Raw genomic sequence first — 24,989 nt, forward strand, 5'->3', positions numbered from 1 at the left:
AGTCGACTATACAACTCCTTAGTCGGGGACAGCCCTAGTTCACGCACTACACAGTGACCGGATGACCCTTCCTTCCTTTTTTTTTTTTTTTTTTTTACATTGATTATAAGAAGGAAACGCTTAGCAATATGCTTAAAAAAAAGAAAGGAATAATAATATTTTTTTTAAAGTGTAGAATAATATTGTTCTTCTCTGTTCCTGTGTCCATCTCCAGGGGGGAACACATCCTGCTGTTCCTGGTGCAGACTGTGGCCAGGCAGAGTGTTGAGCACTGCCAGTACCGACCACCTCGCATCCGGGAGGACCGCAACCGCAAGGCTGCTAATGCAGAGGGTAGGACTCTCCTCCATCACTGGTGTTTAGTGGGATTCATCATCACTCGCTGGTCTTTAGTGGGATTCATCATCACTCGCTGGTGTTTAGTGGGATTTATCATCAGTCACTGGTGTTTAGTGGGATTTATCATCACTCACTGGTGTTTAGTGTGATTTATCATCAGTCACTGGTGTTTAGTGCGATTTATCATCAGTCACTGGTGTTTAGTGGGATTTATCATCACTCACTGGTGTTTAGTGTGATTTATCATCACTCACTGGTGTTTAGTGTGATTTATCATCAGTCGCTGGTGTTTAGTGTGATTTATCATCAGGGCCTAACAAAAATAATGGTTTGGTTCCGGTTGCCGACCGACCCTGCACCTTTAGGTGCGACCCAATTTATTTTATGAGTTTAAAAAATATATATATGATTTTTTTTTGTTATATATATATTTTTTTACAATAAAGTTTCATACAAATCTTAGTCAAACCTTTAGTATTATGGATATTAAACATGCTGGCAGAGTACATGCATCCATGTTATTGTGAACATTTTAATTAAATAAAGAAATTCCCTATCCATAGTCGCTGTGGGAAAAAATTTAATAAATTCCCTACCTACCCATGGCCTTAACTGACAACCAACAGGAACCAAACAATATTTTTTGTTATGCCCAGTCGCTGGTGTTTAGTGTGATTTATCATCAGTCACTGGTGTTTAGTGTGATTTATCATCACTCACTGGTGTTTAGTGTGATTTATCATCACTCACTGGTGTTTAGTGTGATTCATCATCAGTCACTGGTGTTTAGTGTGATTTATCATCAGTCACTGGTAGGGATGCACCGAAATTTCGGCACCGAAAGTTTTCGGCCGAAAATGGCAAAAAATTGCCTTTCGGCTTTCGGCCGAAAGAGTTTTTTCACCGAAAATATATCACCGAAACAGAAACAACCTCGCGTGTTGTTGTGATGATGTTGCCCTGTCGGGAGTCGCGCTGCCCCTATGTAAACTCTGCGCGCAACGCGTCCAACAAATGCGTCTTCAACATGCTTCCATATCCTCATTCACTATTATGCCCGTCGCGGTAGGAGTGATCTATGCATATCATTCGCGTGTTGTTGTGATGATGTCGCGCTGTCGGGAGTAGGGATGGGTACCTTTCACATTTGAACCGATACCGGTACCGGTACCGGTACCTGTGAATCGATACCGGTACCCAACGGTACCTTTTTTCGGTACTTTAAAAAAATATATTTTTTTATAATTTTTTTTTTTTTTTTTTTTTTTTTTTTCCCATGTCAACATTCACACGCACAATATATGCTTACCTAGGATTTGACTTGATTCAACAACAAAGCAGTCGGAGCAATGACAAGCCGAAAACTGTCGAAATTTAATTTACCTACCTCAGTCGTAAAAATCCAAACTTCAAATAACTACAATTTCGACAGTTTTCGGCTTGTCATTGCTCCGACTGCTTTGTTGTTGAATCAAGTCAAATCCTAGGTAAGCATATATTGTGCGTGTGAACGTTGACATGAAAAGAAAAAAGTAAAAAAATAAAATAAAAAATAAAAATAAAATTAATAAAAAATATTTTTTTTTATTTTTATTTTATTTATTTTTCGGTTTCTCACTTGATTCGATACTCGGTAGTACCGACGTGTTTCGGTTCGGTACCTCAAAAGTACCGAATTCGGTACCCATCCCTAGTCGGGAGTCGCGCTGCCCCTATGTAAACTCTGCGCGCAACGCGTCCAACAAATGCGTCTTCAACATGCCTTTACATCCCCATTCGCCATATGCTCGTCGCGGTTAATCACCGAGTGATCTAATATGCATATTATTCACATTTTGACGCTGTCTACTGTGCCGAGTCAAGCGAGCACATTCAGCTGGGGACTAGAAAGGTGCGCTCAGTAGAGCACAGATGTCCGCTGCGGCAGCCAGAGAAAAGATGGAATTAATGTACTGTATGCATTCAGAAGTGCTGAATAAATGTTTTATGGACCCATAATAGTGATTATTTATTATTTAAGTTAAGTTTTGCCATAATCATATATTTTTCCATAATCATAATGTTCCACAACATTGGTAAAAAAAATCTATTCTATGAATCATTTTCGGCCTTTCGGCTTTCGGCCAACTGTTTTCTATTTTCGGTATCTGTTTCGGCCAAGAATTTCCCATTCGGTGCATCCCTAGTCACTGGTGTTTAGTGTGATTCATCATCAGTCACAATTATATTAATGTCTTTTTTATCAATATCTACCTGTGTAAAAGGTTGAAAGGTGATAATTAATACTGTGTCCTAATTTACTGTTTTCAAATATTCGTTATCTAATTTGAAGTGGACATTTGTTTATAGAATAGAAGGATATAATATCTTTATTTATCAAACACATTTTACACAAACCCCCGAAATTAGTCTTCTGCATTGAACCAGTTAGGAGCAGTGGGCAGCCATAGTCCATCCCAACCAGTTAGGAGCAGTGGGCAGCCTTAGTCCATCCCAACCAGTTAGGAGCAGTGGGCAGCCATAGTCCATCCCAACCAGTTAGGAGCAGTGGGCAGCCTTAGTCCATCCCAACCAGTTAGGAGCAGTGGGCAGCCATAGACCACGCAACCAGTTAGGAGCAGTGGGCAGCCATAGTCCATCCCAACCAGTTGGGAGCAGTGGGCAGCCATAGACCACGCAACCAGTTAGGAGCAGTGGGCAGCCATAGACCATCCCAACCAGTTAGGAGCAGTGGGCAGCCATAGTCCATCCCAACCAGTTGGGAGCAGTGGGCAGCCATAGACCACGCAACCAGTTAGGAGCAGTGGGCAGCCATAGTCCATCCCAACCAGTTGGGAGCAGTGGGCAGCCATAGACCACGCAACCAGTTAGGAGCAGTGGGCAGCCATAGTCCATCCCAACCAGTTGGGAGCAGTGGGCAGCCATAGACCATCCCAACCAGTTAGGAGCAGTGGGCAGCCATAGTCCATCCCAACCAGTTAGGAGCAGTGGGCAGCCTTAGTCCATCCCAACCAGTTAGGAGCAGTGGGCAGCCATAGACCACGCAACCAGTTAGGAGCAGTGGGCAGCCATAGTCCATCCCAACCAGTTGGGAGCAGTGGGCAGCCATAGACCACGCAACCAGTTAGGAGCAGTGGGCAGCCATAGACCATCCCAACCAGTTAGGAGCAGTGGGCAGCCATAGTCCATCCCAACCAGTTGGGAGCAGTGGGCAGCCATAGACCACGCAACCAGTTAGGAGCAGTGGGCAGCCATAGTCCATCCCAACCAGTTGGGAGCAGTGGGCAGCCATAGACCACGCAACCAGTTAGGAGCAGTGGGCAGCCATAGTCCATCCCAACCAGTTAGGAGCAGTGGGCAGCCATAGACCACGCAACCAGTTAGGAGCAGTGGGCAGCCATAGACCACGCAACACTTCGGGAATTCTGAAATCAGGGAGGAGATAGCGGGGGGAGCAAATTAATGAATGTGGATGAGAGCCTTGATGTAAGTGGTTGCAGCTACGGCTGTGGGGGTGCTAGAGACATGATCCAATAGACTTTTATGCGCCTGAGTCTCCTGAACACGGCGTGACCCATTCCTAATCGATCAGAACAAAATCGGCCGAGCTAAAGTCCCTTTTTGAGCACCTACTCCCCATACACGTGCGCAGATTGCCAACGGAGTCTGAACGCCGCGCGAATGAATGTTGAATGTTCCATCAGAGGGGGGAGCTTGTGGTGGTAGTGTGAGCGGCTATAGACCACTGCACTTTAATATAAACATTAGTCTACCTGGAGACTCAATGAGGTAATTGTAGATAAGACGCGTCTGGCCATTTAGTGGGATCACATTCCATTATCCTGTAGGACTGAAAGGACACTGGCCACCAAAGTAGGCACAAGCTCCCCCCTCTGATGGAACATTCAACATTAATTTGCGCGCTGTTCAGACTCCGTTGGCAATCTGCGTATGGGGAGTAGGTGCTGAAAAAGGGACTTTTTCAGCTCGGCCGATTTAGTTCTGATCGATTTGGAATTGGTCACGCCGTGTTCAGGAGACTCGGGCGCATAAAAGTCTATTACATCATGTCTCTAGCACCCCCACAGCCGTAGCTGCAACCACTTACATCAGTGCTTCTCAAACTTTTTCTGTCGGGCCCCTCTTTGGCGGACCAAAATATTTTGGCCCCCCCCTCGCCCCAACAAAATAGTCATGAAATGGGCCATGTTTAAATTTATTGAAATAACACCAATAGCTCTCTAGGTGGTATCGGATGAGATTTCAAAGAGTTCTTCCAAGAGTTTGGATGGAGATGTGTCAGGAAGCTTTGTCTCAATGTTGTCTGTTTTTTATCCAGAGTAACTTGGTGATCCTTTTCTGTGTTTTATTAAATAATGATTTTCAGATTTTGAGAAATGGTATTTTCATGGAGAACAGTGCAGCTGCAACAGATAGCACTTTAGTGATAATTTTCTGGAATCCTATTATTATTATTATTATTTTTTTTATTATATAAATAAATCTCAAGGCTCCCCCTGTCATGCCTCTGCGCCCCCCCTGGGGGGCGCGCCCCCCACTTTGAGAAACACTGACTTACATCAAGGCTCTCATCCACATTCATTAATTTGCTCCCCCCGCTCTCTCCTCCCTGATTTCAATGTAACACGGAAGTGCAGTGGTCTATAGTCCATCCCAACCAGTTAGAACCAGTTAGGAGCAGTGGACCAACTCCAGCCGCAACCTATTTGCTTTGATATACGAGGCCCATGGTTTCTATCCCCTACTAATGTTGAATATGATCTGTCATAGTTATGCGGGAACGTGTTGTATTATCCTGCATGGATTGAGACCATTAAAAACAAAAATTCAATATCATTTGGAGTTTTTCCAGTGTAGTTGACGTTTTATTTCTTTGATTTTAATTAGCTGAATACACCAATACACACTATCTTATGCATCTAAATTAGGTCTATAAACTAGGTCACATATGCTATTTTTCCTCCATATTTGAAGAACATGTTTGCTACTGTACTGTATATGCAAGAAAAAATGGTTGCTATTCATTGATATATGAGAGATATATACTAAATATATATATTTCTGGGTCTTGTGAACAAGTTGCATTAAAATGCTTCTCCAATGTTATACCTACTGCACAGAAATGATGTGTTGTCGTTACCAATGGTTACAGGCAGCCACGTTGGACGAGAGAGACAAATGCATAATATATATTCCTCGCTGTTCATCTTCAGACTCCGACATGCCCGACCACGACCTGGAGCCCCCCCGCTTCTCCCAGCTGGCCCTGGAGCGGGTCCTGCAGGACTGGAACGCCCTCAAGTCCATGATCATGTTCGGCTCCCAGGAGAATAAAGACCCGTAAGTCAGGAGGGAGGAGTTCCTACATGGTGCACTGGAGCGTAGAGTCAGGAGGGAGGAGTTCCTACAGGGTTCACTGGAGCGTAGAGTCAGGAGGGAGGAGTTCCTACAGGGTTCACTGGAGCGTAGAGTCAGGAGGGAGGAGTTCCTACAGGGTTCACTGGAGCGTAGAGTCAGGAGTTCCTACAGGGTTCACTGGAGCGTAGAGTCAGGAGGGAGGAGTTCCTACAGGGTTCACTGGAGCGTAGAGTCAGGAGGGAGGAGTTCCTACAGGGTTCACTGGAGCGTAGAGTCAGGAGGGAGGAGTTCCTACAGGGTTCACTGGAGCGTAGAGTCAGGAGGGAGGAGTTCCTACAGGGTTCACTGGAGCATAGAGTCAGGAGGGAGGAGTTCCTACATGGTTCACTGGAGCGTAGAGTCAGGAGGGAGGAGTTCCTACAGGGTTCACTGGAGCGTAGAGTCAGGAGGGAGGAGTTCCTACAGGGTTCACTGGAGCGTAGAGTCAGGAGGGAGGAGTTCCTACAGGGTTCACTGGAGCGTAGAGTCAGGAGGGAGGAGTTCCTACATGGTTCACTGGAGCGTAGAGTCAGGAGTTCCTACAGGGTTCACTGGAGCGTAGAGTCAGGAGGGAGGAGTTCCTACAGGGTTCACTGGAGCGTAGAGTCGGGAGGGAGGAGTTCCTACAGGGTTCACTGGAGCCTAGAGTCAGGAGGGAGGAGTTCCTACATGGTTCACTGGAGCGTAGAGTCAGGAGGGAGGAGTTCCTACAGGGTTCATTGGAGCGTAGAGTCAGGAGGGAGGAGTTCCTACGGGGTTCATTGGAGCGTAGAGTCAGGAGGGAGGAGTTCCTACAGGGTTCACTGGAGCGTAGAGTCAGGAGGGAGGAGTTCCTACAGGGTTCACTGGAGCGTAGAGTCAGGAGGGAGGAGTTCCTACATGGTTCACTGGAGCGTAGAGTCAGGAGGTAGGAGTTCCTACAGGGTTCATTGGAGCGTAGAGTCAGGAGGGAGGAGTTCCTACAGGGTTCACTGGAGCGTAGAGTCAGGAGGGAGGAGTTCCTACAGGGTTCACTGGAGCGTAGAGTCAGGAGGGAGGAGTTCCTACAGGGTTCACTGGAGTATAGAGTCAGGAGGGAGGAGTTCCTACAGGGTTCATTGGAGCGTAGAGTCAGGAGGGAGGAGTTCCTACAGGGTTCACTGGAGCGTAGAGTCAGGAGGGAGGAGTTCCTACAGGGTTCACTGGAGCGTAGAGTCAGGAGGGGGGAGTTCCTACAGGGTTCATTGGAGCGTAGAGTCAGGAGGGAGGAGTTCCTACATGGTTCACTGGAGCGTAGAGTCAGGAGGGGGGAGTTCCTACAGGGTTCATTGGAGCGTAGAGTCAGGAGGGAGGAGTTCCTACAGGGTTCACTGGAGCGTAGAGTCAGGAGGGAGGAGTTCCTACAGGGTTCACTGGAGCGCGATGTAGAGTTTTTCATCCATTTCGTTGCATTTTGATATGAGAAACATTATGAAATTGTCTTATTACTGGATCTTGTAAAGAAATCATGGTGGAACAGTTACATGACATCATGATACTCAGAAATTAGGTATTTAGTCTGCTCTAGTCTAGTGCGAGCTAACGTTAGCTACCTAGCTAACGTTACTGTTTAAACAAAATTACCCAGTCAACTATTCACTTTTAGAGTATACCAATTAGAGTTGTTCCGATACCGATACCAGTATCGGAAATGCCGCCGATACTGCCTAAAATGCTGGTATCGGTATCGGCGAGTACACGTAAATTCTAGCCTCCGATCCCATGATGTAATTTATCTCCTGCCGAGTCCTGCGGAGAGTGAGGATTATAAAATGAACATGTTTTAAAGTGTGATGCTGTGTCATTTTAACAGCAGATACACTTTCTTAAATTCCATTGTCCCCGACAGTGCGGTGTGACGGGGAGCTCGGACGGGAATCGGGATGTGTTTGGCTGGTGTTATGATAGCATTAGCTGGAAAGATAGCTAGTTGGAACAACATCCGCTTTAACGTTACATCAAATCAGATGATCGCCTGTCCTTTCTCCAGGACCTAACACTGTCCGTGACCGTCTATCAACAATAATGCACCCACGGTGAATTGTATTTAAGTTAAGTAGCTACGGACTAGCGTTAGCTGACTATTACTAACGTTATCAAATGTCAATGCGGGAAGACGAGCTAGGTCAGTTAGCTTAGCTTGATAACGTTACCGTGTCTAAAGTTGGTGCTACTCATAATCCAGCAATAATGGCTGCAGACCTGCAAGCAAAGTACAGCAAGTGCCAAAGGATAAGAGTCTGAGGCGGAGTTTCAAAAGAGAATGTTGAATATTTATTTTGCATCAAAAATCACAACATGAACGTTCTATCTGCCTCTAGCTTACAGACTGAATAGGGTATATCTGCAGAGCCACTTAGTAGCGAGTGCAACACCGTTTAATGTCCGTGTGGATCATTGGAGTAGGGTATATCTGCAGTGCTGCAGCCCATACTCATTGATTAATGATACTAATACAAATCTATACAATCACCTGTTGTTGAATAAATACCATACGTTCTAGTTATTACTAAAAAACAGTATAACAGTATCTAAAAAAAAAAAAAAAAGTATAATTTATATAATTTTTTTTTTTTTTTTTTTATGCACTGGTATCGGATAAATATCGGTATCGGCCGGTATCGGAATCGGATCGGAAAGGGAAAAATGGTATCGGAACATCTCTAATACCAATAGGGTCCAGCTGCAGCGCAGAGAATCCTGGCTGCAGCTGGAGGCTACTCGAGTATACACACACAGTGGAGCTGTTTGCAGATAGCGAGCATTTTGACTTGTTGCGTGGTGGCGATGTCTCGCAGATAATAGAACTACAAGTATGATTATATAATATATATATTTTATAAAAATAAAAAAATATAAATTATATATTTAATTTTTTCTTTTTATAAAACCAAAAACGATCTGTATCGGTATCGGCCGATATGGCTCATAGACGATCGGTGATCGGTATCGGTGGCAATTTTTTTTATCGGGGCATCCCTAATCGAAATGCATCGATTATAATGTGACGATTCAACTGCATCGATTTTAGAATCTAAATTAATCCTTTTTTTTTTTTTTTTGACCTGGCTATAGTCCATTCATGCTGAGTGAATCAGTTCCCCCAGCCACATTTGTGTATTCAATTTTTTTTGGGGAATTAACTGATCGAAGATTAAACTAATCGAATCGTGGTCAAATGAAGAGATTTCATGATGCATTGAATCGTTGCCTGAATAATTGTAATTAAAATGAATCGTTGTGAGGTCGCATCGTTACACCCCCAAAACGCTATGGATTTTTACTATGATATATACTAGGGATGGCACAATATCACTTTTTCATGTCCGATACCGATATCACAGCCTTGAGTATCGGCTAATACCGATCCTACCCCCACCCCCCTCTTAAAAACAAAAACCTGTGTTTAACCTAGCCATCTATAAAACATCATGCTAAAACTGTGAAACAAATGTCCTACTAATAAAGGAAGAAATACATTAACAAACACGACTCAGTTATACAATAGTGCTGCTACTTTTTATTTTGTTAAAATCTTTTAGTTAATAAGACTACAGCGATTTCATGACGGCTTCCTGTCCTCGCGTTTTTCCGGTGAAATGCGTGGAGATTTTAAAATCATTGGTAAACAAATGTAGTGCTGAAAAATATACACTTTGACTGCTGCTTTTATAATAGGGTTATGGTTATACTCTTGGCTACATTCGAAAAAGAAAAAGTTTCTGAGATCAAATGTCGTTTTGGCAACATGAAGCAAGGCTAAGCGTCGGATACCTAACGTCACATTTTCAACAACAGAAAGGGGCTGTGTTCTTCCAGCACAATACATTTGGTTATTTTCTCGGTTATAAGCTTTGCTTTGTTACCATCTGCAGGGAGTTTCTCGCGCTTCTGAAGGGTTTCCAGCGACGTTAACTGCTGTGGCAAAACATTTTCTCTCTGCATTCTTTGCGCGTATCAACTCGACATAACATTACACCGTTTCCATGAAGTGCTTAATTAAGTCCATGGAGTTTCCAGTGTTGCTGCCACCGTTGCTTTGCAGATGATACACTTCCACAAGTATACACGCGAGTCCTCTGTATTGGTGTCTTTATTCTGTTAGCTCCGTAGCTAATCCGCTCCTAGTAGTCTAAGGGCGTTTTACTTTTCTCATTGGGAACGGTTGGTCCGCTCCGTCCTCAAGAGCTATAGCCCCCCCTCCCACTCCCCCCTCTGGCCTGCTTTCACACTACAATCGTTTCGTTCCCAAGCACAAGAGGAGATCAACACTCCAATACAGCAGGTGGCGTATGCACCTAGTTGGTTTGCTATATCTGGCGTTTAAACCCTTCTTGCTCTCGGATAAAGCATTTCGGGATCTAATGATAATGATAATCCCACGGGACAATGCATTGGTAACTTGTTTCGCATGACAAGATATACCCCCGTGAATATTATTGCACGGATCGGAATACGGGGCATGTGCGTCGGAGCGTGCGCAGTGATATTTTGCAGCAGGTTGACAGTGATATGCAAGTGCTCTCTTGACAGAGAGAGACATAAGCGCTCGGCTGAATTACAACACAGCTTCCCTCGTTGGAGCAGGTTTTACACTACAATCCCAAATGGACCTAAATAATATTTTTAAATTGAAGTATGAATACAACTCTATTCTGGGCAAGCAGGTTAGCACCAACAGAACCACTTGTTACAGCAAGCCTCTTCCTTGTTTTGGTACAGTTTGTTTGCACACCACGCTCCGTTCCGTCACCGGGACGCTGATTCGCACCCAAAAACCATCTTTTCAAGCGGTCCCGGCATGGAGCGAATCAGCGTACCCGGTGACGGAGGGGAGCGTTCTTATCACACTTATTTTGGGTCGATCATGCTTGGATTCGACCCCAGATGGCTAGTGGAAAAGCCCCCTCAGTAACGTTACCCGTCTGTGACCCCAGTACGGTGGCCTGTACTCTCGCCGTGTCGTATTAGCATGCACACATTAACATAACACCACAGGCTGTTTGGCCTTTTTCTTCTTTGAGCTTAAAATAACTCCACACAGCTGACATGATCGCGGCACGCTGCTAACAAGACTCACGTTTTTTTTTTTTTTTTATTATTTCTTTTATTATCTTTTTCCCCCCTCCTTCTTTTTCCGATTTTTCTCCCATCCCACTGTTAGTCGTTATGCCAATTCCCAACCCCCTTCCTGGTTGTTGCGCACTTTCCCCTACTGTTGGTCCAAGAGGCCGGAGACTGTCGCATGCTTTCCTCCGACGCATATGCAGCCAGCCGGCAGCCAGCCTGGCCGCGCAGATTCTCACCGGGAGAGTGTAACGTGTGTGGGAGGCCGCACTACCTCTCACCAGATCCTACCTTCGCTGAGCAGGCGCCCCGACCGAACTGTAGGGGTCGCTGTCCACAACGCCCAGGACCCACCCACGGCTCCCCTCCCCCTAACTCAGCCAAACGAGTTAGTATAGCGATCAGCCCGAGCCAAGGCAATGCTGACTCTCCGGGAGTCGAGACCGCAGCCTCTTGCATTGGTGACGAGCACAATCTCTGCTACGCCACCTGACCGCCCCTACTCACGTTTAGTTAACGATAGCGTTGTTGTCGCGCTACTACTGTTCACGTGATGGCGCGCTTTACATCATGTATCGGATCGGAAAATACTTAGTGTTTTTCCGATATCCGATCTCGTGAATTTGGCCAGTATCGGACCGATACCAATAGTGTCGGATCGGTGCCATCCATAATATATACAAATCACAAAATTATACATGTATCTTTTAAGCAAATCAAAAAGAAAAAAATTGGGATGAAAGATTTGAATAAAATATACCCATTTTGAATGAAAAAGCGCCATGAGTATATTACAAAAGAAACAAATATGTCAGGATATCGCCCCGACCTAGTCGCAGCCCGCCATGTTGGAAGAAATGTAAGTTCACTAACTGACCCCTGTGGCCTCTGTGTTGCTCTGAGCAGGCTGAGCGCCAGCAGCAGGACCGGACACCTCCTGCCCGAGGAGCAGGTGTACCTGAACCAGCAGAGCGGCACCATCCGCCTGGACTGCTTCACACACTGCCTCATCGTCAAGTGTGCCCCCGACATTACCGTAAGTCGGGTCAGTCTCTCCTCCTTACTCCCAGACGACGCATGGTTGATCTAGAATGACACGACCAGGGTGGGAAATCGCTGCTCCCAGTGGCCACGGGGGAGAACAGCCACCGAGACATCCTGGTCTTCTCATTCTAGGGAATGATGATACTGTTCTATTGTTATGGTATATACATTTATAACCACCGTCTTGGTTGGGGTTAGACTAACCCTCTCTCCTCCACCAGTTCGTCGACACCCTGCTGGGGACGCTGGTGAAGGAGCTGCAGAACAAGTTCACCGCTGGCCGCCGGGAGGAGGCGGTCGGCGTCACCAGGAGGTTCCTGCGCTCCGTGGCGCGGGTCTTTGTGATCCTCAGTGTGGAGATGGCCTCCTCCAAGAAGAAGAAGTAAGTGCTTTCTGTTTCACTTCAGTTCAGGGACGGTGTGCTTTCTAACGAGAATATTACCACAGTGTGCTTTCTACCGAGAATATTACCACGCAATGGTGTGCTTTCGAAAGCGAATATTACCACATAATGGTGTGCTTTCTAAAGAGAATATTGTCACACATATTTTAAAGCAGGGGTTCTCATAGTTTTGATGACAGAGGGCCAATTCAGGGACCCAACAAAGGATTGAGGGCCACACAAGAAGAAAACGGAATGCATCTCGTGAGTCGTCTGCCTAGTTTACATGCAACCAGTAGCCTAGCAAGCTTTCAACAAGCGGTCATTCCTAAGCTTCCATGGTGTTATTCACTGTCAAAGATGCAAAAAAACAATATATATATATATTCTCCTTTGTTTAACACTTTGAGTGCCACGCCGGGTTTTCCTTTTTACCCCCTTGATGCCACGGTCCACTTCAATGTTAACGTTAATATCGCCTAATCTATGTTTTAAATTATGGCTATGTGTCTAATCTGCCCGTCGCTTATCAAAGAACACTTTTCCAGTCAGTGCTGTCAAGGCAGATTGGTTTTTTATCGCTTCATTTCCGTTTCAGAGCATTTTGAAAAGCACCCGTTTTGAAATAAAAAACAGTTAATTCTAGACCACTCTGTGATAATCGTCTTTTACTGGAATATTCCAGAACGTTGATATTCGTTGGCCTATTTATGAATCGTTTTCAAATAAACCCTAGATGATCAATATTATACGTGCACGCAAGCACAGTCATATCCGAAAACAGGAAAAGATAAAACTGATTTCATAGGGCCCTAGTTAAGGTGAGTTAATAAATTCACTCTGGAAATCTGCTCCGCTCGAACCTAACAACAACTTGAGTGCGCTCGCTCGGACACTGGTTGTAAATAGTTATGAGTGTTGTATGTGCCTCCCTGTATTGTAAATAGTTCATATGTGTGTTGTCACTACTGTATGAATAATTGTAATTAAGTACATTTATGTGTTTATTTATTTACCTAATTTATGTGCAATCGTTTAATTTCAGCTCGGTGTAGAGAAATGCACCGATACTAACAACCGCCTTACTGCGCGTGTCTATGACAACACTGTTGACGCCACGTATCCGTGACAACACTAGTAGTTTCAGGGGGCCTACCACCCCCCCTGAAAAAGAATCCTACGGGAAACAGTCTTTTCTTACCTTGTCCCTCACTAACTTCAGCCCTTCATGCTCTGTTCTTACCTTGTTCTGTCCCTCAGTAACTTCATCCCTCAGCCCTTCATGCTCTGTTCTTACCTTGTTCTGTCCCTCAGTAACTTCATCCCTCAGCCCTTCATGCTCTTTTCTTACCTTGTTCTGTCCCTCAGTAACTTCATCCCTCAGCCCATTGGGAAGTGTCGGCGTGTGTTCCAGGCCCTGCTGCCCTACGCCGTTGAGGAGCTGTGCAACGTGGCCGAGTCCCTGATCGTCCCGGTGCGCATGGGCATCGCCAGACCCACCGCCCCGTTCACCCTGGCCAGCACCAGCATCGATGCTGTGCAGGGCAGCGAGGAGCTGTTCTCCGTGGAGCCCCTGCCTCCAAGACCCTCCCCAGACCAGTCGAGCAGGTCAGTGGTTTTACTACAGAGACCCTCCCTAACCTACAAACTGAAACCCCCTAACCTACAAACTAACACCCCCCAAACCTACAAACTGAAACCCCCTAACCTACAAACTGACACCACCTAACCCCCCAAACCTACAAACTCACACCCCTAACCCCCCTAACCTACAAACTGACCCCCCCCTAACCCCCTAACCTACAAACTGACACCACCTAACCCCCCTAACCTACAAACTGACACCCCCCTAACCTACAAACTGACACCCCCCTAACCTACAAACTGACACCCCCTAACCTACAAACTGACACCCCCCTAACCTACAAACTGACACCCCCCTAACCTACAAACTGACACCACCTAACCCCCCTAACCTACAAACTGACACCCCAACCCCCCCTAACCTACAAACTGACACCCCCCCCCCCAACCCCCCCTAACCTACAAACTGACACCCCCCTAACCTACAAACTGACCCCCCCCCCCAACCCCCCCTAACCTACAAACTGACCCCCCCCCTAACCTACAAACTGACCCCCCCCCTAACCTACAAACTGACACCCCCCCTAACCTACAAACTGACATCCCCCCTAAACTACAAACTGACACCCCCCTAAACTACAAACTGACACCCCCCCTAAACTACAAACTGACACCCCCCCTAAACTACAAACTGACACCCCCCCTAACCCCCTAACCTACAAACTGACATCCCCCCTAACCTACAAACTGACACCCCCCCTAACCTACAAACTGACCCCCCCCCCCCCCCCAACCCCCCCTAACCTACAAACTGACCCCCCCCTAACCTACAAACTGACCCCCCCCTAACCTACAAACTGACACCCCCCCTAACCTACAAACTGACACCCCCCTAAACTACAAACTGACACCCCCCCTAACCTACAAACTGACCCCCCCCTAACCTACAAACTGACACCCCCCCTAACCTACAAACTGACACCCCCCTAAACTACAAACTGACACCCCCCCTAACCTACAAACTGACACCCCCCCTAACCTACAAACTGACACCCCCCCTAACCTACAAACTGACACCCCCCTAAACTACAAACTGACCCCCCCCTAACCTACAAACTGACCCCCCCCTAACCTACAAACTGACATCCCCCTAACCTACAAACTGACACCCCCCTAAACTACAAACTGACACCACCTAACCCCCCTAACCTACAAACTGACACCCCAACCCCCCCTAACCTACAAACTGACACCCCCCCCCCCCCAACCCCCCCTAACCTACAAACTGACACCCCCCTAACCTACAAACTGACCCCCCCCCCCAACCCCCCCTAACCTACAAACTGACCCCCCCCCTAACCTACAAACTGACCCCCCCCCTAACCTACAAACTGACACCCCCCCTAACCTACAAACTGACATCCCCCCTAACCTACAAACTGACATCCCCCCTAACCTACAAACTGACACCCCCCCTAACCTACAAACTGACCCCCCCCCCCCCCCCCAACCCCCCCTAACCTACAAACTGACCCCCCCCTAACCTACAAACTGACCCCCCCCTAACCTACAAACTGACACCCCCCCTAACCTACAAACTGACACCCCCCTAAACTACAAACTGACACCCCCCCTAACCTACAAACTGACACCACCTAACCTACAAACTGACACCCCCCCCTAACCTACAAACTGACACCCCCCCAACCCCCCCTAACCTACAAACTGACACCCCCCTAAACTACAAACTGACCCCCCCCTAACCTACAAACTGACCCCCCCCTAACCTACAAACTGACCCCCCCCTAAACTACAAACTGACACCCCCCCTAACCTACAAACTGACCCCCCCCCCCCCCCCCAACCCCCCCTAACCTACAAACTGACCCCCCCCCCCCCCCAACCCCCCCTAACCTACAAACTGACACCCCCCTAACCTACAAACTGACCCCCCCCCTAACCTACAAACTGACCCCCCCCTAAACTACAAACTGACACCCCCCTAACCTACAAACTGACCCCCCCCCTAAACTACAAACTGACCCCCCCCTAACCTACAAACTGACCCCCCCCCTAACCTACAAACTGACACCCCCCTAACCTACAAACTGACCCCCCCCCTAAACTACAAACTGACCCCCCCCTAACCTACAAACTGACCCCCCCCCTAACCTACAAACTGACCCCCCCCCTAAACTACAAACTGACCCCCCCCTAACCTACAAACTGACCCCCCCCTAAACTACAAACTGACACCCCCCCTAACCTACAAACTGACCCCCCCCCTAAACTACAAACTGACCCCCCCCTAACCTACAAACTGACACCCCCCCTAAACTACAAACTGACACCCCCCTAACCTACAAACTGACACCCCCCCTAACCTACAAACTGACACCCCCCCTAACCTACAAACTGACCCCCCCCTAACCTACAAACTGACCCCCCCCTAAACTACAAACTGACCCCCCCCCTAAACTACAAACTGACCCCCCCCTAACCTACAAACTGACACCCCCCTAACCTACAAACTGACACCCCCCTAACCTACAAACTGACCCCCCCCTAAACTACAAACTGACCCCCCCCTAAACTACAAACTGACCCCCCCCTAACCTACAAACTGACACCCCCCCTAACCTACAAACTGACACCCCCCTAAACTACAAACTGACCCCCCCCTAAACTACAAACTGACACCCCCCCTAACCTACAAACTGACACCCCCCTAACCTACAAACTGACACCCCCCCTAAACTACAAACTGACACTCCCCTAACCTACAAACTGACACCCCCCCCTAACCTACAAACTGACACCCCCCTAAACTACAAACTGACACCCCCCCTAAACTACAAACTGACACCCCCCTAAACTACAAACTGACACCCCCCCTAACCTACAAACTGACACCCCCCCTAAACTACAAACTGACACCCCCCTAACCTACAAACTGACACCCCCCCCTAACCTACAAACTGACACCCCCCCCTAACCTACAAACTGACCCCCCCCTAACCTACAAACTGACACCCCCCTAACCTACAAACTGACACCCCCCTAACCTACAAACTGACCCCCCCCTAAACTACAAACTGACCCCCCCCTAAACTACAAACTGACCCCCCCCTAACCTACAAACTGACACCCCCCTAACCTACAAACTGACCCCCCCCTAACCTACAAACTGACACCCCCCTAACCTACAAACTGACACCCCCCCCTAACCTACAAACTGACACCCCCCCTAAACTACAAACTGACACTCCCCTAACCTACAAACTGACACCCCCCCTAAACTACAAACTGACACCCCCCCTAAACTACAAACTGACACCCCCCCTAAACTACAAACTGACCCCCCCCTAACCTACAAACTGACACCCCCCTAACCTACAAACTGACACCCCCCTAACCTACAAACTGACACCCCCCCCCCCCCAACCTACAAACTGACACCCCCCCTAAACTACAAACTGACACCCCCCCCCCAACCTACAAACTGACACCCCCCCTAAACTACAAACTGACACCCCCCCTAACCTACAAACTGACACCCCCCTAACCTACAAACTGACACCCCCCCAACCCCCCCTAACCTACAAACTGACACCCCCCCTAACCTACAAACTGACACCCCCCCTAACCTACACCCCCTAACCTACAAACTGACACCCCCCTAACCTACAAACTGACACCCCCCCCTAACCTACAAACTGCCCCCCCCCCCCCCAACCCCCCCTAACCTACAAACTGACACCCCCCTAAACTACAAACTGACACCCCCCCTAACCTACAAACTGACACCCCCCCTAAACTACAAACTGACACCCCCCCTAAACTACAAACTGACACCCCCCCTAACCTACAAACTGACACCCCCCCTAAACTACAAACTGACACCCCCCCTAAACTACAAACTGACACCCCCCCTAATCTACAAACTGACACCCCCCTAAACTACAAACTGACACCCCCCTAACCCCATTGGAAGCAGAACTACCGGTATGTGGAAAAGACGACACAAAGAGCAGAGAAACGTCCTTGAAAACATTGTCTACATGTTGCTGTAACATAACTGTAAAACCTAACTGATTAACTGTAAAACCTAACTGATTAACTGTAAAACCTAACTGATTAACTGTAAAACCTAACTGATTAACTGTAAAACCTAACTGATTAACTGTAAAACCTAACTGATTAACTGTAAAAACCTAACTGATTAGCCGTAAAACCGACTGATTAACTGTAAAACCGACTTAACTGTAAAACCTAACTGATTAACTGTAAAACTGACTGATTAACTGTAAAACTGACTGATTAACTGTAAAACTGACTGATTAACTGTAAAACCGACTGATTAACTGTAAAACCGACTGATTAGCCTAAACTATCTGAAATCGTGGTCGTTTCCATGAAGTGAAAAGGAGCCCACACACATGTTCAGAATGTTCCTTTGCCCACTTCCATCTCAGACAGGCTGATCAACAATATGGTCCAAGTTGGAGGCTTTTCTCTGGATTTGAACTCGTGTGTTATTTGCCCTCAGCTCCAGCCAGACGGCCTCGTCCTACATCATGAGGGCCGCTCAGCCTCGACGCAGCAGCCAGTCCCAGCCGGCCCGGGGGAGAGACGACGAGCAGGACGACATCGTCTCTGCAGATGTGGAGGAGGTGGGTGTCTTAGCGCGGGAATCACCAGAGCCCCATGTTATCACCAGAGGCTTCATGTTGTCATGTTATCATGTTATCATTATTGCTGTCAATCGATTAAAATATTGAACTCGATTAATCGCACGATTGTCCATAGTTAACTCGCGATTAATCGCAAATTAATCACGTTTTTTTCCCCTACCTTAAACGGATCTTTTTCAAGTTTTAATACTCTCATCAACATGCGAGTCAACAAATGCTTGCTTTATGCAGCCATTTAACACAAAAGGATGACCCTCATGCATTGCAAATTTGCATCAAATTCAAAACGGAGGGATGCACAAAATAACTTAAAAGAAAATAATAATTTAAAACAATGAATAAAGTGTGCATGAAATAATAGGGGAAAGAAAACGTTAGGAACTTGTTACATTCACCCACACAAGGGCTGAGTAATCACACACCCACCCTCTCTCTCTCACTCTCCCAGCTCTCTTTCTCTCTTGCCCCTTCCTCATCTCTCTCACCCCCCCTCTCTCTCTATATCTCACCCCCCTCTCTCTGGCAGGCTACACTAATAGAAAGGTAAACAATACCAGTGCAATATGTCAGAGTATCGTCTGAAATGTTTTAACGAACCAGTCATTTTCACTCACACAAATGGAGTGAGATGCTCACGTTATATTGCCATTATATCAGTGGCTTAAAATGACAACTATATTTTTTATCGCAATTATTTCAGGGACAATATATCGTCCAATGTGAACCCCATATGGTGTATGAATGGTATGGTGAGATCATCTTTATCGACTCGTCCCTAACTCTGATCGTTTGTGTGTCAGGTGGAGGTGGTAGAGGGCGTGGCCGGGGAGGAAGATCACCATGACGACCAGGAGGAACAGGGGGAGGAGCATGCAGAGGCAGAGGGACAGCATGACGAGCACGATGAGGACGGTGAGAGACTCAACCAGCTAGTGTTACAGCACAACAAGACTCAACCAGCTAGTGTTACAGCACAACAAGACTCAAACAGCTAGTGTTACAGTACAACAAGACTCAAACGGCTAGTGTTACAGTACAACAAGACTCAACCAGCTAGTGTTACAGCACAACAAGACTCAACCAGCTAGTGTTACAGCACAACAAGACTCAACCAGCTAGTGTTACAGCACAACAAGACTCAAACGGCTAGTGTTACAGCACAACAAGACTCAACCAGCTAGTGTTACAGCACAACAAGACTCAACCAGCTAGTGTTACAGCACAACAAGACTCAACCAGCTAGTGTTACAGCACAACAAGACTCAAACAGCTAGTGTTACAGCACAACAAGACTCAACCAGCTAGTGTTACAGCACAACAAGACTCAACCAGCTAGTGTTACAGCACAACAAGACTCAAACAGCTAGTGTTACAGCACAACAAGACTCAAACGGCTAGTGTTACAGCACAACAAGACTCAACCAGCTAGTCTTACAGCACAACAAGACTCAACCAGCTAGTGTTACAGCACAACAAGACTCAACCAGCTAGTCTTACAGCACAACAAGACTCAACCAGCTAGTGTTACAGCACAACAAGACTCAAACAGCTAGTCTTACAGCACAACAAGACTCAACCAGCTAGTGTTACAGCACAACAAGACTCAAACAGCTAGTCTTACAGCACAACAAGACTCAACCAGCTAGTCTTACAGCACAACAAGACTCAACCAGCTAGTGTTACAGCACAACAAGACTCAAACAGCTAGTCTTACAGCACAACAAGACTCAACCAGCTAGTCTTACAGCACAACAAGACTCAAACAGCTAGTGTTACAGCACAACAAGACTCAACCAGCTAGTGTTACAGCACAACAAGACTCAACCAGCTAGTGTTACAGCACAACGAGACTCAACCAGCTAGTCTTACAGCACAACAAGACTCAACCAGCTAGTCTTACAGCACAACAAGACTCAAACAGCTAGTGTTACAGCACAACAAGACTCAACCAGCTAGTGTTACAGCACAACAAGACTCAACCAGCTAGTGTTACAGCACAACAAGACTCAACCAGCTAGTCTTACAGCACAACAAGACTCAAACAGCTAGTCTTACAGCACAACAAGACTCAACCAGCTAGTGTTACAGCACAACAAGACTCAAACAGCTAGTCTTACAGCACAACAAGACTCAAACAGCTAGTGTTACAGCACAACAAGACTCAAACAGCTAGTGTTACAGCACAACAAGACTCAACCAGCTAGTGTTACAGCACAACAAGACTCAAACAGCTAGTGTTACAGCACAACAAGACTCAACCAGCTAGTGTTACAGCACAACAAGACTCAACCAGCTAGTCTTACAGCACAACAAGACTCAACCAGCTAGTGTTACAGCACAACAAGACTCAACCAGCTAGTGTTACAGCACAACAAGACTCAACCAGCTAGTGTTACAGCACAACAAGACTCAAACAGCTAGTCTTACAGCACAACAAGACTCAACCAGCTAGTCTTACAGCACAACAAGACTCAAACAGCTAGTGTTACAGCACAACAAGACTCAACCAGCTAGTGTTACAGCACAACAAGACTCAACCAGCTAGTGTTACAGCACAACGAGACTCAACCAGCTAGTCTTACAGCACAACAAGACTCAACCAGCTAGTCTTACAGCACAACAAGACTCAACCAGCTAGTCTTACAGCACAACAAGACTCAAACAGCTAGTGTTACAGCACAACAAGACTCAACCAGCTAGTGTTACAGCACAACAAGACTCAACCAGCTAGTGTTACAGCACAACAAGACTCAACCAGCTAGTCTTACAGCACAACAAGACTCAAACAGCTAGTCTTACAGCACAACAAGACTCAACCAGCTAGTGTTACAGCACAACAAGACTCAAACAGCTAGTCTTACAGCACAACAAGACTCAAACAGCTAGTGTTACAGCACAACAAGACTCAAACAGCTAGTGTTACAGCACAACAAGACTCAACCAGCTAGTGTTACAGCACAACAAGACTCAAACAGCTAGTGTTACAGCACAACAAGACTCAACCAGCTAGTGTTACAGCACAACAAGACTCAACCAGCTAGTCTTACAGCACAACAAGACTCAACCAGCTAGTGTTACAGCACAACAAGACTCAACCAGCTAGTGTTACAGCACAACAAGACTCAAACAGCTAGTCTTACAGCACAACAAGACTCAAACAGCTAGTGTTACAGCACAACAAGACTCAACCAGCTAGTGTTACAGCACAACAAGACTCAACCAGCTAGTGTTACAGCACAACAAGACTCAACCAGCTAGTGTTACAGCACAACAAGACTCAAACAGCTAGTCTTACAGCACAACAAGACTCAAACAAGCTAGGGCTAGATCCACAAAGAATGGATTGCACGGAGCAAGTTGCACCCTTACTTACAATTCACTATGAATTGAAAATGGGGGACCCTGATGTAAACTAGACGAAAGTCTTTCTCTGGTCTGCATCCCCTTAACAATTGTGTGTATTGAGCCGTACTGTATTGGGCGTCAGCTGGGAAGTGTAGTTTCTTTATTTTTAATTGTTTTGCCCATCGAAAGCCCTGGGTCTCTTCTCTCAAAAGACTACACTCAAGTTAGGTTGCGCCAAGTTCTCGCGTCAATAAGCGCCTTTTTCCGACTCAATGCGGGGAGATTTCTGTAAACTCATATTTCACTAATAACACTTAAAATCATTGGTAACGTAGTGCTGAAAATATGCACTTTGACAGGGTTAAGGTCTTTACAGGGCTCTACGCTAATATGACAAAAATGCTAATACTAAGACACAATGCTAATTACTAAATTAAAACACAGCACATAGGACACGCATAGTATTGTGACACAGACATTAAGACATATCTCTGTCTCTCTCACTCCCCACACACACGCATTAAACCACGCTGGACACTGCAGATTTCCAAACACACATGACTTGAAAAGCGCACTCAGGCACAGAGACACACACACACACTAGGAGAATAGGAAACGCTATAAAAAAAAAACGACAGCGACGGGCGGGACTCACTCTCATGCTTTTTTTCTGTCCACACACGTTGTGATCCCTGTAATACAGCCGGCCGGTTGTACCAGCTTGATTTCATTTGTACCTTGTTTATTCAACCTTTTTAATTAAATACCACAGTGTTTCATCTCTTAAATCTTCATTTTAATTATAACTTTCGGGTATCCAAGCCAAATACGCGACAATAAAATGTTTCCCAAGGAGCACATCAATTTAAATATTTAGGAGCACACAAAGAAATTTAGGAGCGCAGTGAACATCTTTCAAGTAACAAGAGTTTAACTAACTATTTATTACATGCATATTATACTGGGTGTGCGTGTGCATACTAAGGGAAAAACATCTGTGCAATAGCACCACCAAAATCACACATTGGTCCACGCCTACTAGACAAAGGATATAGGTTGTCCAGCTGCTTATGTTGTAGTGTTGTCACGATACCAACATTTTGACTTCGATACAGATAGGAAAGGTAATGGAATATATTATTAGATGACAGACATGGAAAGTTCTTTATACAATTAATTCATTCATTTTAATTAATATTTTGACACTGTTGAAACGTAAATAATCAAATTATTCTGTTACAGCTGCTGAGCTATATACTGTAGCTAATGTCCATCAATATCTTCCTTTTGAATGAAGGATCAGGAGAGAGGGGATGCAAAGCTCGGAGAGTTTTCCTTACACATAGAAACGACGTGACGAGAGAGGGAGGTTTTTATCGCGACGAGGATGCAACACATTTTAGACCATTGGACACTTTGCTCACAGAGTTTCCTTACACATAAAAACAGCTTGACTCGTGAGATAAGTTGTCACAGAGCTGTCAAACGCAGGGCCGAATAGCTAGATGTCATAGTAGCTTCTAAAATTGAAGGTCCGCACTGCTCTGTGTATATTATGAAATGACAATTGCGTTTTGACACGCCGACTACCCAAAAACATTACATAAGCGACTTACAAGTTCTGTACGACAAGCCATCAGGAAGGGCACAACTCTATCAGCTGAGCAACAATGTTCATCAAAGTGTTGAGTGCTACAGTGTAGGTTAGTTTATTAGGACAAGTGCATGACAGTACGGTTAGTTAGGGTTAGATTTTTTTTTTTTTTTAATAATTCAGATAATGGTTGAAGAAGTGCGTCTTTAGTCGACGGCGAAAGATTGGACGTGATTCGGCTGTCCTAACTGGGGTGGGTAGTTCATTCCACCATTGTGGGGCAAGGACTGAGAATAGGCGACTTCTCTTTGATGACCCTCCCGGAGCTTGGATAGGAGTAGGTCTGAGGCGGCCAGAAGATGCAGAGCGTAGGGGTCTGCATAGGGCACACTGCTCCTAAATGATTTATCCGGTTTGCAGAAATACATTTTTAGGGGCAAATGTGAGTGAAATGCTCGCACTGTAGAGCCCTGCTTTACTCTTGGACCGCTCTGGCTTAAGCTTACCCCTCAAGGGTTAATGGTCCTGTTTCACTATGATGGTACTTGGTAATGATGGTCTCTCCTGTGTCTCCCCCATGCCTCTCCTCTCACCAGGAAGTGACATGGAGTTGGATCTTCTGGCAGCAGCAGAGACGGAGAGTGACAGCGAGAGTAACCATAGCAACCAGGACAACGCCAGCGGCCGGAGGAGTGTTGTTACAGCAGCCACTGCCGGCTCTGAAGCAGGTATTTAGATTTTATATATGTTGATATATAATTATTTTTTTCATATATATGGTAACCTATCCGGTTGACCTCATTTTACTGTCCTTCCATGTTTCTTTCGTCTGTGGCTACAAACTCCTCGCAATGGTTTATCTTTTTTCTGCGTCACCACATTGAGATTTTCAGTCACAGACTAATAATTGAGCTCTTGCATAATCACTAGTGCACCTGGTTATCACTAGTGCACATGGCCATTAGCTTAATTATAGTCCCCGTGGTTGGGAGTTCTGGCCGGGTTCCGATCAAATTTCCTGGAAACATGCATACTGCAGCTTGAAACTCCTTGTGGTTCACTACCCTCTGGAGATGAGAGGGGGAGGGGCCTTGTGGTTCACTACCCTCTGGAGATGAGAGGGCGAGGGGCCTTGTGGTTCACTACCCTCTGGAGATGAGAGGGGGAGGGGCCTTGTGGTTCACTAACCTCTGGAGATGAGAGGGGGAGGGGCCTTGTGGTTCACTACCCTCTGGAGATGAGAGGGGGAGGGGCCTTGTGTTTCACTAACCTCTGGAGATGAGAGGGGCAGGGGCCTTGTGGTTCACTAACCTCTGGAGATGAGAGGGGGAGGGGCCTTGTGGTTCACTACCCTCTGGAGATGAGAGGGGGAGGGGCCTTGTGTTTCACTAACCTCTGGAGATGAGAGGGGGAGGGGCCTTGTGGTTCACTACCCTCTGGAGATGAGAGGGGGAGGGGCCTTGTGGTTCACTACCCTCTGGAGATGAGAGGGGGAGGGGCCTTG

At 46.4% G+C, this 24,989-nt stretch overlaps 1 protein-coding gene across 18 annotated transcripts in view; it reads left to right on the forward strand.

Moving 5' to 3' along the window:
- Positions 1 to 24,989, forward strand: part of ubr5 (ubiquitin protein ligase E3 component n-recognin 5) — a 137,858-nt gene that overhangs the window by 75,685 nt on the left and 37,184 nt on the right. For 10 of the 18 annotated variants that reach the window (XM_084336861.1, XM_084336871.1, XM_084336874.1 and 7 more), the window contains 8 exons: positions 215 to 333; positions 5,574 to 5,700; positions 11,749 to 11,887; positions 12,108 to 12,268; positions 13,637 to 13,876; positions 18,402 to 18,525; positions 19,347 to 19,458; positions 24,082 to 24,213. In XM_084336861.1, the coding sequence (XP_084192987.1) occupies positions 215 to 333; positions 5,574 to 5,700; positions 11,749 to 11,887; positions 12,108 to 12,268; positions 13,637 to 13,876; positions 18,402 to 18,525; positions 19,347 to 19,458; positions 24,082 to 24,213 (1,154 nt within the window). The remainder of the gene's footprint in view (positions 1 to 214; positions 334 to 5,573; positions 5,701 to 11,748; positions 11,888 to 12,107; positions 12,269 to 13,636; positions 13,877 to 18,401; positions 18,526 to 19,346; positions 19,459 to 24,081; positions 24,214 to 24,989) is intronic. The other 8 variants (XM_084336872.1, XM_084336862.1, XM_084336865.1 and 5 more) reach the window with 1 other exon arrangement.

The sequence above is a fragment of the Notolepis coatsorum genome (assembly GCF_963971535.1).
Source record: "Notolepis coatsorum genome assembly, chromosome: 19".
Classification (NCBI taxonomy): domain Eukaryota; kingdom Metazoa; phylum Chordata; class Actinopteri; order Aulopiformes; family Paralepididae; genus Notolepis; species Notolepis coatsorum.